Below are 17,634 nucleotides of genomic sequence, written 5' to 3'. Positions count from 1 at the left end.
CGTGCGATACAGTGCAACGCGCAAGGTTTACACAATGTATGCTGATTTAGGGGCCACTTATTTGCTATTTTCCAAAGCCGGTCTTTATACCACCGTTAACACTCACACACGTGACCGGGTTTTGACTAATCAGAGACTTGAAATCGTCCAAGGTATTTATTAATAATATAAGTATTTCACGAGCGCGCGAATTTATCTTCCAGTCTCACTTGCAACGTGCAAAATTTAAAACTTCAGAGCGTTAGTAATGTAACTTTTGCACTGTCCGTATATGGAGCGTGACAAAATGACATTTCACAATACGCACTGTGTAATAAAAACAGAGGAAGTAGCATAATATATGTTTATATCCCCTAGTAGTTCGAGCATCTGATTGGTGGATTAGCGCGTACTGGAAGATAATTATATAATATTGGATGGCTTTGAGGGGATACAAGAATATAGTGCACGAACTATGACAATATTGCACGAGTCGAAGGCGAGTGCAATATTGTCATAGCGCGTGCAATATATTCTTGTATCCCCGAAAAAAAGCAATCCAATATTATTATTATTATTTATATCAGGCTGAGGACTTGATCAAAGCAACACTATTTTGGCTCAATTGATTCCAGATTTTCAAATTCAATTTTATTATGTTTTTTTTTTCTATTTCAATGCTATAGACCTTATGCATTCGTCATCCAGCCACCATCTTAGAGGGAAAAAAAGTGACGAAACAATCGAGACGCACAGATTTGTACGCGCGGCGCACAGTATTGGCCAATGAACAACCTCCTTTTGACCTCGTGGTGAGGGCGCCCTACTGAAATGACGTCATATGCATACGGTCATATAGAATCTTGAATGCGCCATACTGTGGGCAATAGAACCTTCCCATGAAATATGTAAATTGTACATAGCGCGTGCGCACTAACGTTTTGGTTGGCAAAATGAGGGAACATCGCGATGTTTTGTACACGGCTAATGGGTGCGTGACGCAGACGAGATTGCGCGTCTGCTTAGTGCATAACTCTACCAACAGGGTCTGTACATAGATATAGAATGTACGCGCGGCCGATCTAGGTATTATATATCTATGGGTCTGTACGCATGCGTGACTGTGATTAGCATATTTCATGGGAAGGGTCCATTTCACTGTGCGTTTTTATAAATAACTCTATGTTGTGCGTTATGGAGTGAAAGTGCGCATTTTAGGCGACGCGTCGTTAATACAAATAAATCTAAGTTACCCATGTGTTTATTCCAGGATACGCTGTGGACTTGGTTGACCTATCACAGCAAGACAGGTTCCTCCTGAGTAGGCCCAGAGTTCTATTTGCTTTAGTTGAGATTTGGTTGATGTGTTTATTCCAGGACATGTCAGATGAGAGTTCCACACCAAGGTAGTGGTGGCTTTTCACTTCTTGGAAGATGTGGTCGCCCATGGTGTACTGGTTTAAGTTGTGTGTAATTCTCATGACGAAACATTTGGCTGTATTGAATCCCATTTGCCAGCTAGACTCCCAATCTTTAAGGCTGTTGATGTCTTTTTGAAGAGATTCGGTATCTTGCTTACTGTTGACTTCTCTATAAAGTATGCAGTCGTCAGCAAATAGCCTCATGTTGTTTGATAGGTTGGTAGGTAAATCGGTAATGTAGACAAGGAAAAGTAGGGGCCCCAACACCGTGCCCTGAGAAACACCTGAAGCCACAGGAGACTGATGTGATGACTCCCCATCAACCACTACCCTCTAATGACGCTGGGTAAAAGAAAACTGTCAATCCATGAAAGGATGTTATTTCGTATTCCGTTGTGGTGGAGCTTTGCTAGAAGGCATTGGTGAGGGACGGTGTCGAAAGCCTTGCTTAAATCCATGATTACAAGATCTGCCTGGCTTCTTCTGTCGAGGATCTTCTGCAGGTCATCCACAAGTACAGATAGCTGAGCTTCGCAGGATCTCCCTTTACGAAAGCCGTGTTGTTGGTCGGCAAGTATATTTAACCTCTCAAAATGCTTCATGCTTCATTTCAGAGCCATGAACAGTTGTTACGGGCACCGTTACCAAATATGTACACACATGGAAGCCGCCATGTTTTTTCCAAAAGGTTATGTTGAATTGCCGATGAAGGGTTCTGAATTATGAGAATTCATCGCTTCTTGCAATATTTGTTTGCAGAGTGAATTTGCTGAAACCATCATTAGCTCGCCGGAAATAAGGCTTGATGCGTTCATTTGCGTTCTCAGTGAGAACACAAACGAACACATCAAGCCTTGTTTTGGCCAGATTCAGGTCAAGAAAGAACTTTTAAAAATACTGCTAGGTGCGCAGCGCATGTGGCTGGCAAAAAGTTTTGAAAAGATAGTGTACAACAGAATCAACAATAAAAAGATTCAGACAATAGCGGAACTGTCCCACAGTTCTAGGATGGGGGTGGGGGAAGTGTGACTGGTTAGCCGGCCTCTTGGTCTGTTGTTAGCCCCTTTAGGTTGGCAAAGGATGACTATCAATTAATTCACTCATTTTTGTAGCTAACATGTACAAGCTTACTTTGTTCGAGCATTGGGGGCGCACCTTCGAGTAAATTGTCTTAAAACCTTACCCCTGACATTATGTACACATTATTGTACATGTACATGTATCTGCAATAGTAGACGGATAAAAAACTACAGTCACTTCAAAGGTATACCCCCTAGAGGCAATGTGGTTGTGTGTGTATATAATTGTACTGCTGCACATGATGCGAATAAGTTTATATAATGTGGTTTGCAACCCTATAAGCTAAAGTAGTAGTCCCAGCCTATTTTCTACGACATCTGCCCGGGTAATAGTTTAAAATGCAGAACAGTTCTTTCCCAAACTGAGAAGTCTCCCAAACACCTGAACAATCTACTCGGCGGTAGTAGAATAAAGAAAGAGAGAATCAATTCTACCTGGCAAGTAGATACACACATGGTGTTACCGCAAACCTAATTATGTTGATATGTACATGTACATGTACCTCACCATGCAATGCCTCAAATCCTATGTTAATAAGTTTGTCATACACACATGAATATGAACTTTTTTTTCTGCATTCAACCATGTTAAGCTTTTAAATGAAAAACTGATGAATAATGACAAAATAATTAGTTTCTTTTTTATTTCTGCAGCCAAAGAAGAAAATAAGGAAAGAAAAGAATGTTGAGTCAACAAAAGAAAAGACTGTTGAGTCAACAAAAGAAAAGTCTCCAAAAAAGAAGAAATCTGGAGATGGCCCAGAAGATCACATGTATCCAGTAAGTATGAATTTGTCAAAGGTAGAAGGAAATACAAATTCAAAATGCACCATGACTCCAGCTCTGGTGTTTCTGGTCAGCAGAGTGTGGTTTGAGTCCCGGTCATGGAAAATTACTTCTTTCTCGAAAACTTCTCTGGCACTTCAGAGGGAGCCGTTTCTCACAATGTTTTATAATATCAACCTCTCCCCATTACTCGTTACCAAGTAAGGTTTTATGCTAATAATTATTTTGAGTAATTACCAATAGTGACCACTGCCTTTAAAATCAAGACACTTACATGTAACCATTATTGTTTCGTCCTTTGGATGGGGCGTGAAGCTGTTGGTCCATTGGATTGAGTGATGAATGAACCAAGACTCAAGCTCTGGTATTTCTGGTCAGTATAGTGTGGTTTGAGACCTGTTTATGACGTGTATCCTGAAGCAAGACAGTTAGCCATTATCGCTTAGTCCTTGGGATGGAGCGTAAAGTCTTTGGTCCAATTGATTGTAGAATGAACGTATAAGAACCGCGTACATGTACACTTACCATTACGAGAAGGGGTTCGCCTCGGTTTTTCTTGCAGCGGCTGCCGAGTTTGCCGCAGCACACCTTGTAAACCTCTAGGAAGGTGTTTAAACATTAATCGGTCTCATTAATAACAAAAAAATCAGTCCCTGTCGTTAAAAGTGTCACTCTTTTTTGGTGGCGATACCTGCGCTATACATGATAAGAATACATTGTACACTATTATTGTAATTATGTACATAATTTTTTTTATATTTTATTTCAGTACACAAGCATGAACTACATCACTTTTACTATGTATCTTTCCATTAATTCTCAAAATGCTTTATACTATCGAAAGCTGCATACTTCTAAACAAGTTAGTTATTTTATGCCATTAAATTTATGAGTGTTACCAAATGTTTACCTTCCCTTTAATTCTTGTCATAGTTTGTGATTGGTATGAATCGGGCAGACTTTGTATTCTTGCAAATTCTGAAATGAATGTTTGTGAACAGTAATTTTGAGAGTTTCTTTTTCAAGCTTCTTCAATGGTTTGATTTTAACTGTTTCGTTTGCAACTTTATGTTAGAATAATTCTGACAAAAATGTCAGCTCTCAGTATTTTCAATTCATAAAGATTGTCTAAACTCAAAGTTCACGTAAAAATAAGAATGACAAGTTTATCTTGGCTGTTTTTCAATTACAGCTTGCCAGACAGCGCTTTGTTAATGTGAGAGAGTTTCGCGGCAAGGTGTTAATCGACATCAGGGAATACTACACAGATAACTCTGGAGAACTTAAACCAGGCAAAAAAGGTAAGTCACATAATAGTATCAGACACAGGCTGATCTGGGCCCAATTTCATGGCTCTGCTTACCGCCAAATTCTGCGCTTACGATCGCTATTCCCCGCTTACGCGCAAGAGCTGAATTTCTGCGCTAGCCTTGAAAGCGTTGAATTCCTAGTAACGTGAAGTTTGACGCGCAGAAGCCAAAATTCGCCGCTAACCTGTGAAATACGCTTGCCGTAAGCACAGAATTCCCTGCTTTCGTAAGCGCCAATTCTGTGCTTAAGGTAAGCAGGGCCATGAAATTGGGCCCATATACATGTAGATGAAGGGAATACGACCATGAGTCATCCCTGAGCTTCAGACATAACTTCCATTTCTGTTGACCCCGGTTCTAATCTCACTTCAGAACCAGATCTGTGCTCAGGATTGGGTTTTCAGTCCCTACTTGATTGCGTTGGTTTCCCCTATGGGTTTTCAGTCCCTACTTGATTGCGTTGGTTTCCCCTATGGGTTTTCAGTCCCTATTTGATTGCGTTGGTTTCCCCTATGGGTTTTCAGTCCCTACTTGATTGCGTTGGTTTCCCCTATGGGTTTTCAGTCCCTACTTGATTGCGTTGGTTTCCCCTATGGGTTTTCAGTCCCTACTTGATTGCGTTGGTTTCCCCTATGGGTTTTCAGTCCCTACTTGATTGCGTTGGTTTCCCCTATGGGTTTTCAGTCCCTACTTGATTGCGTTGGTTTCCCCTATGGGTTTTCAGCCCCTACTTGATTGCGTTGGTTTCCCCTGTGGGTTTTCAGTCCCTACTTGATTGCGTTGGTTTCCCCTGTTGTTTTTTAGTCCCTACTTGATTGCGTTGGTTTCCTCTATGGGTTTTCAGTCCCTACTTGATTGCGTTGGTTTCCCCTATGGGTTTTCAGTCCCTACTTGATTGCGTTGGTTTTCCCTATGGGTTTTCAGTCCCTACTTGATTGCGTTGGTTTCCCCTATGGGTTTTCAGTTGCGTTGGTTTCCCCTATGGGTTTTCAGTCCCTACTTGATTGCATTGGTTTCCCCTATGGGTTTTCAGTTGCGTTGGTTTCCCCTATGGGTTTTCAGTCCCTACTTGATTGCGTTGGTTTCCCCTATGGGTTTTCAGTCCCTACTTGATTGCGTTGGTTTTCCCCTATGGGTTTTCAGCCCCTACTTGATTGCATTGGTTTCCCCTATGGGTTTTCAGTCCCTACTTGATTGCGTTGGTTTCCCCTATGGGTTTTCCTCGAAACATCTAAAACTATTCTCGTTTCCTATTCATCCTGTTATTGCCACTAATAGACCGATCCATTAAGCTCCACCCCATTGTGTATTGACCAATCATAATGCAAGGAAGGTCCGACAAATAAAGTCCGACATGCGTGCGCGTATGCGGCATGCGGGGCAGAGTGTGCAGAAAGGCATTGGAGAGGCTCACATGTTCTTGCTCACACGTGCGTCGTGGGCGGAGCCTAATGGATCGGTCTATTGTGCAGCTGGATTGACTGCCACATACATGTATGAGATGCAAAATTTTGTGGTGGTTTTTGATATGGTTTGTTTTTCAATTTGCTCACAACAGTTTTCATCATACATTAGACGAGTGTGCACACATGTATGTAAAACTGGTAAAATAAACTGTTCCTGATTGTTTTCACTGTGTGACCACTTTTGGTCAGGCTTGGAATGAAGCGGAGGTAGTGGAGGTCATGGCCTTCGATGCCCTGTTCTTTGCCTTGGTGCCCCTTAACATTTTCCAAAGGCTCTGCCTATTTCAAAATGAAAATGGTATTGCCTTCACAGATGCAATTCCAGAATGTTATTACTGGTGGGGTGAATAAAGTAGACTACTAGACAATAGGATTGGAATGAATCTTCCAATAAATGTTGTACGATCCTTTTGCTGATTGAAAGAGGGGAGATTGAGATGGAGGGTACGTATTATCAACATAGTCAATTTCAAGGAGCACTTTCACACATGATCAATGGGAGACTTTCTGGGACGATAGAGGGCAGCAGACTTACCGGGTAAATCCATTGTTCTCAGAATTATGCGCATGTTCAGAACTACGTAAACAATGGAAATTTACCCGTTGTCTGCCAAGTCTTTTTTTAGTGATTTTTTTTTTTATAGTTAGTAGAGTGACCTAAATAATAAACAGTTTCTTTAGAATATTATTGATTTATTTAATGAGAGAAAAGTTTTTGACAACATTCATCTATTAACGATAATTAAACACCAACACAGCAACAATAAATATTCAATTAAACAATATTTTCATAAAATGTGTGTAGGCCTATACAATAAAAGAAACTTGTGGACCCACATATCGCTTAACAAAACTGTCAGATTGAAGAGAGTAGCTGTAATGATTAAATCATTTACAAACATTAGAATACCCATAAATAAATACACGTGTAAATTAACATAATAATATCAACAAATAAACAACCTATGCACACTAACTTAATTTTGAACTGTAATCAGTTTTTTCCACTGTATTTTCATATTTCTTCAAGTTCATGGAATTCGTTGTTATTTATTTTTTACTTGAACAATCATTTGTTGCTGTAATAAATGTACATACATGTACATCATGTAGCTACACATTCTCTGTATTATAAATATACATGTAACTGTCACAATTTCTATGTTGAAACATTTCCCAGACAGATCTGACAGAGTTGTAATTAGTGCCAGTTAGCGATGACCATGTTCAGTATGCAAAACTAGTGCACGTAGTTGCATTTTCAATTAATTTGTGAATGTGTAAGATGTTAAACCCATCCACCTCGCAACAAGACTTGTCCTGTTCAGCTTGTCACGTTCATCCTTGTTTCTCTCATCATGAATGCCAGTCCAAACAAAATGAAGATGAGTTGACTGTCAAGGTCAGCTTCATCTAATGACTAAAGAAATCTTGGAATTCTTGTCAAATACTTCATGCAAGCTTGAAAACCATGGATACTGTCGTGGTTTCTATCATCTCAAGTTGCTTATTCTAGTTCTAGTTTACCAGACCAAAACTCTGGTGTTGGCAGCAGTGTTGGTTCAAAACCTGGGCCCAATTTTGCTTAAGCAAAAAATCTTTGCTTAGTAAAATCAGATTACCGAAACTCCACTCCACTCAGTTGTTATGCTAAGTAAACAAGAGCTAAATACCAGTCACAAGCAATGTATGTGGCATGAAATTTGGGCCAGTAACATGTGTAAAATAAGCATGCTATTTTCGTGCTTAAGCAAATTTTTTGCTTAAGCAGCTCTATGAAATTGGACCCTGGTCATGACCCGGTTGTGCCCTTGAGCAAGGCTGACACACTTGTGCTTCGTATAACATTCGGAAGGTACATGTAGTGCATTCTGCTGTATGTAGCCAGCCGTCGATTTCACAAAGAGTTATAGGACTCATCTTATCTCGAAACTCGTCCTAACTTAGGATTAATCTTAAGGTCTGCATGCTACAGTGCAGGGTTGGGACTCGTCCTATAAGTCCTAAGATTAGTCTTAAGTTAGGAAGAGTTTTGTGAAATCGACAGCAGGCATTCTATGTTGCCCATGCTTACATCCATACAGACTGTTTGAGTACCAGGAAAAGGTGGCAACGTGTACCTGGTGGCAGTTGATTTGGGTTGAGCCAAAAACTGTGAAGTGTAGACCTCATTTTGTAGACCTCATTTTGAGCTGGCCATCTCTCACCTTAAAAAGTGTACCAACAAAAAAACTGCATAAAGGCAGTGGACTCTATTTGTAATTGTCAAAGACCAGTCTTCTCACTTAACTTGGTGTATATCAACATATGCATAAAATAACAAACCTGTGAAAATTTGAGCTCGATTGGTCGTCGGAGTTGCAAGATAACTATGAAAGAAAAAACACCCCTGTCTGTGTCACACGAAGTTGTGTGCTTTTAGATGCTTGATTTCGAGACCTCAAATTCTAAACTTGAGGTCTCGAAATCAAATTCGTGGAAAATTACTTCTTTTTTGAAAACTACGCCACTTCAGAGGGAGCCGTTTTCCACATTGTTTTATACTATCAACCTCTCCCCATTACTCGTTACCAAGTAAGGTTTTATGCTAATAATTATTTTGAGTAATTACCAATAGTGTCCACTGCCTTTAATGGTCTCATACGAAGCAAACAACAGTATTGAGAAAGAGGCACTTGTCATCACCTTTCCAAGATACATGTTTACTATAGGTTGTTATACTGTTTCGCGGAGTTCCTCCATTTTCGTTGTTGTATCTCACTGTCTTTAAAACATGAAACCATACTGAAAATGCACACTCTTACGACTTTAAGGTCTGAATTGACCCATATGGAATTGACTTGGCTTTGACATACGTGTCAAATTTACATGGATATGGGTCAACCTGATGCAGAATCCAACTTAAAATCCCAATTCTTTCCACTTTCTTAATAAGCCTGGCCCAGCCATTTGTTACTGCAATCTTGCCCCTGAACAAAATGGCAACTGCTGCCCAATCTGGCCTAGGCAAACAGTAACGTCTGTCCTCTAGTTCGCACATGTTAAACTATAGCCTGTTTGAATGCACTACAGCACCCTCTATGTTTGATTTTGTTTAGTTCAATATTTTTTATTTTATATATTGTTTTAGTCTTCCATGTTTTTTGTCGTTTTTTTCAATTTTTGTTAAATTTGTTGTCTTGTTTCTTTTTGTTTATTTCATTTGTTGTTATAGGCATCAGCCTAACCGTAGAACAATGGGAAAAGCTTAAAGATGCCATGGAGGATGTCAACGACAGTGTTCGAGAACTCAGCTAGTAGCTAAGATTGGCAAAACCATGTTAAGTGGTATAATGGATAGTTTATATCTAAATCCTATATCACTAGTCTTTTTCACGCTAGTGCACAACAAAGAAGACTTCAAGGAAATCCTTGCAATGTAAAACCCAGAGTACAAAGTCCATTCTTCCTTGCACATTTCCTGCAGTTTTCCTGGAGCAATAGGGACTTTGTGTAATGTACCCGGGGTTACCTTACTCAACCTTGCTCCCAAAGCAGGGGTAGATGTTTCCAAGGAGATTGCCATGTTAACTTGTAATTCAAGTGTTAAAAAGACATCAAAATCCCCCCGAATAATCCAGGATTTGTTTCTAGTGTGAAAAATGCTTTTAATGGATTGCCTGCTATGGGAAGGTTGTACATTTGAACAATGTATTTTATATACCAACAGATAGACTTTTTTACTTGAATCTTTGTGTAGCATTACAAGTGGGGAAATTTGAAAGTTAAATTTGATTTCTTCATTTAAAGCTGCTTTCTTCTACTTACACAACTCATCAAGCCAGATGGGATTTTTGTATACACTGGCTTCGATCATGGAAAAGTATGGGAACATTTAAGCATTACCATGGTAATTATTTCAGTTTCTATTGGTGATGAATTTCTCAAAAGCATTCAAGTAGGATTCAAAGCTTGCTACAGCTATATGAACTATAAGAAATTGAGTAGGCTTACTGGTGGTCATAACAAAGTGAATCCAAATGTTGGTTCAGTACTGGTCTTTATTGGCGACGTTAATTTAATCAATGTAGTTACCGATAACACAAATACTGTCTGCAACACAAATTACTGGAGAAGAGATGTGAGTATCACACAAACATCTGGATCAAAACTGTTTCGATCCAGGTGTGTAGACTTGCCCCAGTCCTTCCGAATCAGGCTCTAAAACAGTCGTTGTAGCGCCCTCTACACATAAACAGGGTCTCCAATCAAGACTAGGATAGTAAAGGACTTAAGGAAAATGTTGAGCCGTTCCTGATGCTAATTAGCTGAACTGTTGTATGACGCATGCATTCCATAAAGGCTTAATGATACTTATCTTAATTTGATATCAGCCAGTGCCATGCTGGGAAACTGCAACTGCACTGCATTGCTGTCTTTAACCAAAAACTAAATTTTCATTATAAATGGATGTCTCAAGTTTGTTTAATTATGACCTCAAAACAAATCTTTGGACTCTATCATTAAACAGTGGCCCTTATTTTGCGTCATCACCATGTGTAAAACTCCTCATTATACATATACAACATGTAAATGTTAAAGATAAGTCCAATCTCAGTTAAAGTTAACACACCCTGACAATTAGCTTAATTTTATTGACTTTATGGTTGTTGGTATGATTAGGTAATCCCCAAGTTTCAATTAACACTACATAAATTCTGTTTCCATTTTATTAAGAAAATTAAAAAATATTGAGAACAAAGTTTGTTTTGTCCGTGATCTTGTGTTTTAATAGACAAAACGGCTTATACTGATTGCCTCAATCGAAACCAATCAGAGCAGGCGGTTCCAAAACCGCCTAGCCATGCTTTACAGAAATTGCTACGATCATGTAGACATCAGCTGGAAGAAACATCTCACGGGGTCCCCCCCCCCCCCTAACACCAGAGAGGTCATGCTCTCGCTTCTGGACCCCCTACTGTAGCTCCCAAGTCAACGCTTCTTCCTTCTTCCCTAGCACCAGCAAAGAGTAGAACTCGTTACAGAAGGATCCTGGAGAGTTCACAACACTCGATGCATCCAAGACGGCATTGAGGAGGGAAGGAACCACCTAGCTCGCGGGTTCTCTACTTATTAAACTGCACATTATTTTGTTTGCCCGCGCTAGCTCAAACTTGGACAAACTTGGACAGCGCGCGCACAAACCTCACAGTGCGTATATTCATATCATGGTCTGTGCACTACTTGGCAGAAGAAGAAAGCGGCAATGGCAAATGAGCACTGGTGGATTAACATTACTACTTGTAGTTAGCATGACCAGTGAGTCAGAATATTAATTTGCGCTTGCACTTTTTTTCACGAATCCTGAATCCCGGACACTACAGTGAAATGCAGTTCACAGGCATAAACTGTTTTTGCGTGCAACCTACGTTTTTATATTAGTGACAGATACGTTCAATTTATTTAAAAACTCTTCAAAACAATTGTAAGAATGGATATTTCACGATTAAATAACTCCGCTTCATTTTGGTAAAAAAAAATGTTAAATAGCTACTTGACAGAATAGTTCGGTTAAACGGGAATTTTATTAAAAAGCTGGTCGCATCAAAATAGGTTTTTATCATTGACAATTGACATGTAATTTTGATATTTTATGCAACTCTCTATCGGTCAACAAATCAGGGCCGCGGCCTCAAGGTTTTGAAAACCAGAAACAATTCTGCCGTTGACGGCGTGCGTCAAAGTGACCGTCTTTGACATCTTGTGTTGGATGTTGCTTCGTTATTCCTCCATGCTGCAACAAAGCGGCTATAATATATACAAAACAGAGCTACCGCACATGACATAAAGACGAGTGACGGGCTTTTGGAGAATCTTTCTGAAAACCACCAGGAGGAGAAAATTATTGTTTTGTACACTAGAAACTATTCAGTCTTATGTGAATAGATTTTCTTAATATCGAATCAATAACATTAATTTCAGCAAAGATCACTTGTTTACATTTTCATTAAAGTAAATGTCTATAATTAAAGGCATTGGACACCTTTGGTCACTGTCAAAGACCAGTTTCTCACTTGCGGAATCCCAACGTATGCATAAAATAAATAAAAACTTGTGAAAATTTTCACTCAATTTATCGTCAAAGTTGCGATAGAATAATGGAAGAAAAATACAATTGTCGCACAGGTTGTGTGCTTTCAGATGCCTTGAGTTCGAGACCTCAGCTGAGGTTTCTGATTAAATTCAAATATTTTAGTGATCATTTTTACTTCTTTCTCAAAAACTCTGCCTTTACAGAGTTGGCCGTTTCTTAGCTGTTTTATACTGTCAACAGATCTCCATTGATTGCTAATAAGTAAATTTGTATACTATCAGTTATTTTGAGTATGAATTACCAATGGTGCCCCGTGCCGTGTAGTGTGCCACAGTCCCATACATGGCCTATCTCTCATCTTTTTGATACGAGTGATATCGTAATAATGCAGCAATGATTTATTCTCCAAGATTTATGGAATTGCAGTGTTATTGGAACTGTCCCTCTGAAGTACGATACCCAAAACAAGACCTCCGGCAGGTTTAGCGAAGAAGTCGAGATGATGTTAGGAGGCCTTATCCATTTAACTTGAAGGAGCGACATCTTCAAGACACTTCGTGAGATGGTGCCGTACTCTTCTTGCCCAACACCTGACGCAAAAACAACTCACTCACATGTCTGTCAAAACATCAATGTTGAGGTCCACAATTATGTCTTATCCCTCTCCATCCCATCAATACTGTTCTCCACCCTTAAGTGGATCCAATGATCATGACAAGTTTTTTTTTGATGCAGTTTGTTTGTCCTTATAGTGATAGGTGCCCTCAACTTATCCACTTATTACCCATTGTGCCTAATGCATGTATGTTTTATGTGATACTTGGAACAAACAAACAAACAAACAAACAAACAAACAAACAAACAAACAAACAAACAAAATAAAGCTTTAAAATTGACATTGAAAATCATTTGTTGCTTGTCGGGTGTTTTTTTTTTAAAGATTTTTTTTATACAGGTGCTTGTAGAATAACTCTCTCCTGATTACCCACTATGTGCCAGACCTACTTTAGTGTAGATTATTTTTATACGAAACTACACTGAACTGTAGGTTGCGAACCTTTACAGTAAAATGTACAAATTAAAGTGATAGTTCAACTTAAAATTTACTGTCTTTCAAAAAAAAACATGATGTGAAAAGCTCTTATTTACTTACATTATTTTACACATTAGTTTAAATAATTTTCGTCTCATGAGACGAAAATTATTTTAATCATTTACAAACGGATTTTCATGACATTGTTTTACTCATTTCTCAAAAACTACAGCACCTCAGTAAGTAAGATTTGAAGGGAAGCTTTCCACTATCAAAATAAATCTATGGATATTTTGAAAAAGTACCCGAATCCTTTAAACATATTGTAAGCACTATATGCATTTAAATTTTGCAAAATAGTTATAAATGTGACCAAACGTCGTTTTACAAAAGTACAAAGATTGGGGTAGATAGTTTAAGTCGGAGAAGAGAATATACTCGAAAGTGTAGATTCGTTCCTTCAAACTCGCCTTCGGCTCGTTATACATTCTATCCGTGTCCGAATCTACACTCCTGGGGTGGATTTCACAATTAAGGTAGTCCTTACTTAGGACTAGTCCGAGGCAATGCTAAGAGATAGGACCAGTCCTAAGTTAGGACCAGTAACTCATCCTAACTTAGGACTCATCCTAACTTTAGGACTGGTCCTATCTCTTAGCATTGCCTAGGATTAGTCCTAAGTTGGGACTACCTTTGTGAAATCCACCTCTGGTCCATTATCCTTAAGACATGACCACTACACCTAGTACCGACCAAGGAAAACATAGAATGTAATTTTATAAACTACATCGTCACAAACAAATTGACTACAATTATAATGTACAGCGTAATATAGGTAACTCGGCTTTATATTGTACGATTAAACAAACCTATGTCTTTGCATTTACAACCATTTTTTACAACACGTATGTGCATTAACTTAATAAACGTTTTGTCTGCAGGGCTAGCCTGGTTGTCCCGATGTATACAAGTGTTTGCTTGCGTTTTTTTTTTTCAAAGATAGTGTAGTTAACGACTTTGTTTTTCACTCTAAAAATCCCCAACTTCTTTCCTAGGTTAAAGTATGGTCAATTTGGTAACGATTTATTTTATATAAAGTGTCTGACTTTCTCCGTCTGTGCCTAATGGTGTGCCGAAGGTTTAAGGATATCTGAAGGAGACGAATGCCTATTAGGTTTTAAGAACCCATCGTTGACATCAATAGTAAATGTCCGTCACTGTGGCTGTTTAATGATGCATGACATCATCGTTAAAAAGAAGATGAGTTGTATGAATTAATAACGCCCTATTTGTTTCATCATTGAACACTAAATGGTCGTCAGAAAGACACAATGTAAGTCGCTCTGTATAGACAGCCTTGGTTTGCTCAGTAGACTCTTATTTGCAGTTGCTATGAAATGAATGTTCCGGGCTGGATCACATCCCTTGAAGAATACTTTGTATACTGGTTTTAGCTATGTAATTAGAAAATAACAACTACTCGGCTCAGGGACGATCAATCGTGCAGTTTGTATATGTATTCAATTGGTTTTGCATACTTTGGAACTAAAAATGGTAAATGTAGTTTATTTATCAAGATATCAATTGTTCGGCAACAAGAAACAAGACCTTTCTAAGTCGAACATTGATTTGTGGACTTTGATTCATTTTTTAATATTTTATTTGTACGTATTTTTTTATTTTATTTTTTATTTTACTGAAATCCCTTTTTGATCATTTCGGAAATGAAATACCACTTATACAATCTTATAGCACCGAACCGAGGAAACAGTAATTTGTTAAAGGTAGTGGCCACTATTGGTAGTCAAACTCATAATAATTATTAGCATGAAACCTTTCTTCGTGACGAGTAATGGGGAGAGGTTAATGGTATAAAACATTGTGAGAAACGGCTCCCTCTGAAGTGCCATAGTTTTCGAGAAAGAAGTAATTTTCCACGAATTTGATTTCGAGACCTCAGATTTAGAACTTGGGGTCTCGAATTCAAACATCTAAACGCACACAAATTCGTGTGACAAGGGTGTTTTTTTCTGTCATATTATCTCGCAAGTTCGATGACCGATTGAGCTCAAAGTTTCACAGGTTTGTTATTTTTTGCATATGTTAAGATACACCAACTGTGTAGGCTAGTCTTTGACAATTACCAATAGTGTCCACTGCCTTTAAGTCTGTTTGACGTCACAAAGATTACAAATGTTTCTTGTGTATTTTTATAGGTTGATTGAAGCTTGTTTCGATGTTTTATGAACAGTTTGTTGTTTTACCCAGTATCCAGCAGACCTGTGTATATTCCAACCCCTTCATCTTCCCAAAGGGAGTGCCGCTGTGTCTTGATCTCCACCCGAGGATGATCGACTGCTTCAAGTTGCTGAATATTTTCAAAAAAACATTACTCATTAAACACCGTGTGTTTTCCTTGTCTCTATAGGCCTACCAAAACGTGCATAAACCATTATACTTGCTCTCACTGTGTCTGTAGTTGTGCGGCTGAACATGTATCTTCGACTCAAACTAAATAATGAATTGGTCTCAGCTCTCGGGCTTACACCGTTCTCCCAGAGATCAGAGAGATCTGCCGACTCTCACGGGGATCCTGTCTTATCGTTTACCAAGTTAGGGCAAAGTTTTTGACACACAGTCACTTTAATGGAGGTCGTTTTTGTGGTGTTTGCAGTTAGAGCGTTGCCTTTCAACGAACTGTCATCCCGGAAGCGTTGTATGTAAATAGGGTGATAAATCAAAATGTTTTTGCAAAATCATCAGAAGTTACGATGCTACAGTATTTCGAAGAAGTTAAAAAGGCCGATTGTATATGAAATGGGTTGCACTGATGGGGTGTCCATTTTGTGTAGTTCTGCTTATGTGTGTTGAGTCTGTATGTTTTAAATACGATTTCTTTTATGCAAGCCCCCCCCCCCCCTCCAACCCGAACAAGGCTACAAGCCACTCTTTGATAAGGGGCTGCAAGAAGAATAACTCGTGGTAGCTGAAGTATGAATTGATATTCATCTTAAAGGCACTGGACACTGTTATAGTAATATTACTATTGATATTATAACACATTGTGAGAAACGGCTCCCTCTGAATTTTTTAGAAACGGGTATTTTCTCAATCAATTATATTAAAAGACTTCAGGACTGAAGCCCGTTTCAGGCTACTGTTGTGCAACAAAGGTGTTTTTCATTCATTGTTCTCGTGCAATTTCGATGACTAATTGAGTGATATTCTCTCGTTTTTGTTACTTTGTGCGTACTTATGTTGAGAGATACACCAAGTGAGAATGCTGATCTATGAGATTCAGGTCGTGGATCACTGGAGAAAAAGTTTGTTTCTACATCTCGGCAAAGCGACTAGGGTTTATGTGCGAGAACAATCAGAAATCAAAGCAGAAATCTATCAAATTGTTAGACTCATAATAGCTCTTTCTGTTCATGGAAATGACCTCACTTGGGAACCCATTAAAACGTTTATAACGCCCACTCCAAACAAACTACAAATTACAACTACCATATATTTCCAAGGTATTTTCATGCACGCCCACCCTATTATAAAACCTCGATACGTAATGCAACTCACGCCATAGGCACTCGATTTGATGAGAGCATCACTGAATTCTATGCTTCAGAAGGACACAATAAGCTGTATATATGGACAGGATATCACTTAACGACTAAACCTGCTTGACTATAAGTGAACATTAAAGGATAAGTCCCAAACCCTAGTACTGACCTAAACGAGAAACCAATTTATTAGTAAAAGTCGTGAACACTTTCTTCTCTTAATGTCCTTTTCCAAAAGTCAAATTTGTTCTGGTTTCCGTTTACAGGTGTGTTGCGTTGCGGTTTGGGTGGGGTATTTCTTGTCGTTAAGCGCTAAGTGTTGTGCACTATTACATAGAGCTAATAATATAAGGGCCAATGTATTTAATAAGTTGTTCTTTAGTGAAGATTTGACTTTCCATTAACCGTGCAGAGAAATCGTGCCAGCACTTTGGCTTTTATCTCAAAGTCAATTAATGTTTGACTAGCGGGAGGATGAACGTCAAAGAGAATGACACCATCACGGCACAAGCATTTGGTTGTTACTTTAGACGAGTGCCTCTTCGTTCAAAAGAGTTGGCATTACTGTTTAGTTTCCCTCAAAGTCAAATAAGAATGTTTACGATATGAATCTGATACTATATAGAAAGAAAGTTGTGCATTTCATCAATTACCTTTTCATCAGTGGAACTTGCTGATATGTATTTTCGTTTTTCGTTTGTGCATCTCTCATGTCAAGTGATTTAAAGGTTTTTTTGACTTAACTCTAAAACAAAAATACAAGCTCGCCACAATCAGCTAAAATCTACGTTGTTATATAAGGAACTACAAGAAGAGCACATACTCAGGGGAGCTGATGGTATAGGAATTTAAACTACTCTTAAAGGCAACGGACACGATTGGTTATTACTCAAAATAAAACATAAAACCTTACTTGGTAACGAGTAA

The 17,634-nt window shown here is 38.7% G+C and overlaps 1 protein-coding gene across 1 annotated transcript; it reads left to right on the top strand.

The window, feature by feature from the left end:
• Nucleotides 1-1,856: 1,856 nt before the first annotated feature.
• LOC117295639 (activated RNA polymerase II transcriptional coactivator p15-like) lies at nucleotides 1,857-10,776 on the top strand. Its single transcript, XM_033778345.1, has 4 exons — nucleotides 1,857-1,914; nucleotides 3,138-3,259; nucleotides 4,458-4,566; nucleotides 9,256-10,776. Exons 1-4 carry the CDS (start codon nucleotides 1,857-1,859, stop codon nucleotides 9,336-9,338), a joined length of 372 nt encoding a protein of 123 aa, XP_033634236.1. The 3' UTR covers nucleotides 9,339-10,776.
• The last annotated feature ends 6,858 nt before the right edge of the window (nucleotides 10,777-17,634 follow it).

The sequence above is a fragment of the Asterias rubens genome, chromosome 10 (genome assembly GCF_902459465.1).
Source record: "Asterias rubens chromosome 10, eAstRub1.3, whole genome shotgun sequence".
NCBI lineage: Eukaryota > Metazoa > Echinodermata > Asteroidea > Forcipulatida > Asteriidae > Asterias > Asterias rubens.
Note: the sequence above shows the minus strand (reverse complement) of the source record. Positions and strands in the feature narration are given on the sequence as shown.

What these genes read in the sequence shown, in the direction of transcription:
- LOC117295639 (XM_033778345.1), top strand. Translation starts at nt 1,857, where the DNA reads ATGATTACAAGATCTGCCTGGCTTCTTCTGTCGAGGATCTTCTGCAGG. An exon ending in CTTCTGCAGGTCATCCACAA is followed by an intron (nt 1,915 to 3,137) that starts GTACAGATAGCT and finishes TTCTGCAGCCAA; the next exon opens with AGAAGAAAATAAGGAAAGAA. An exon ending in ACTTAAACCAGGCAAAAAAG is followed by an intron (nt 4,567 to 9,255) that starts GTAAGTCACATA and finishes TTGTTGTTATAG; the next exon opens with GCATCAGCCTAACCGTAGAA.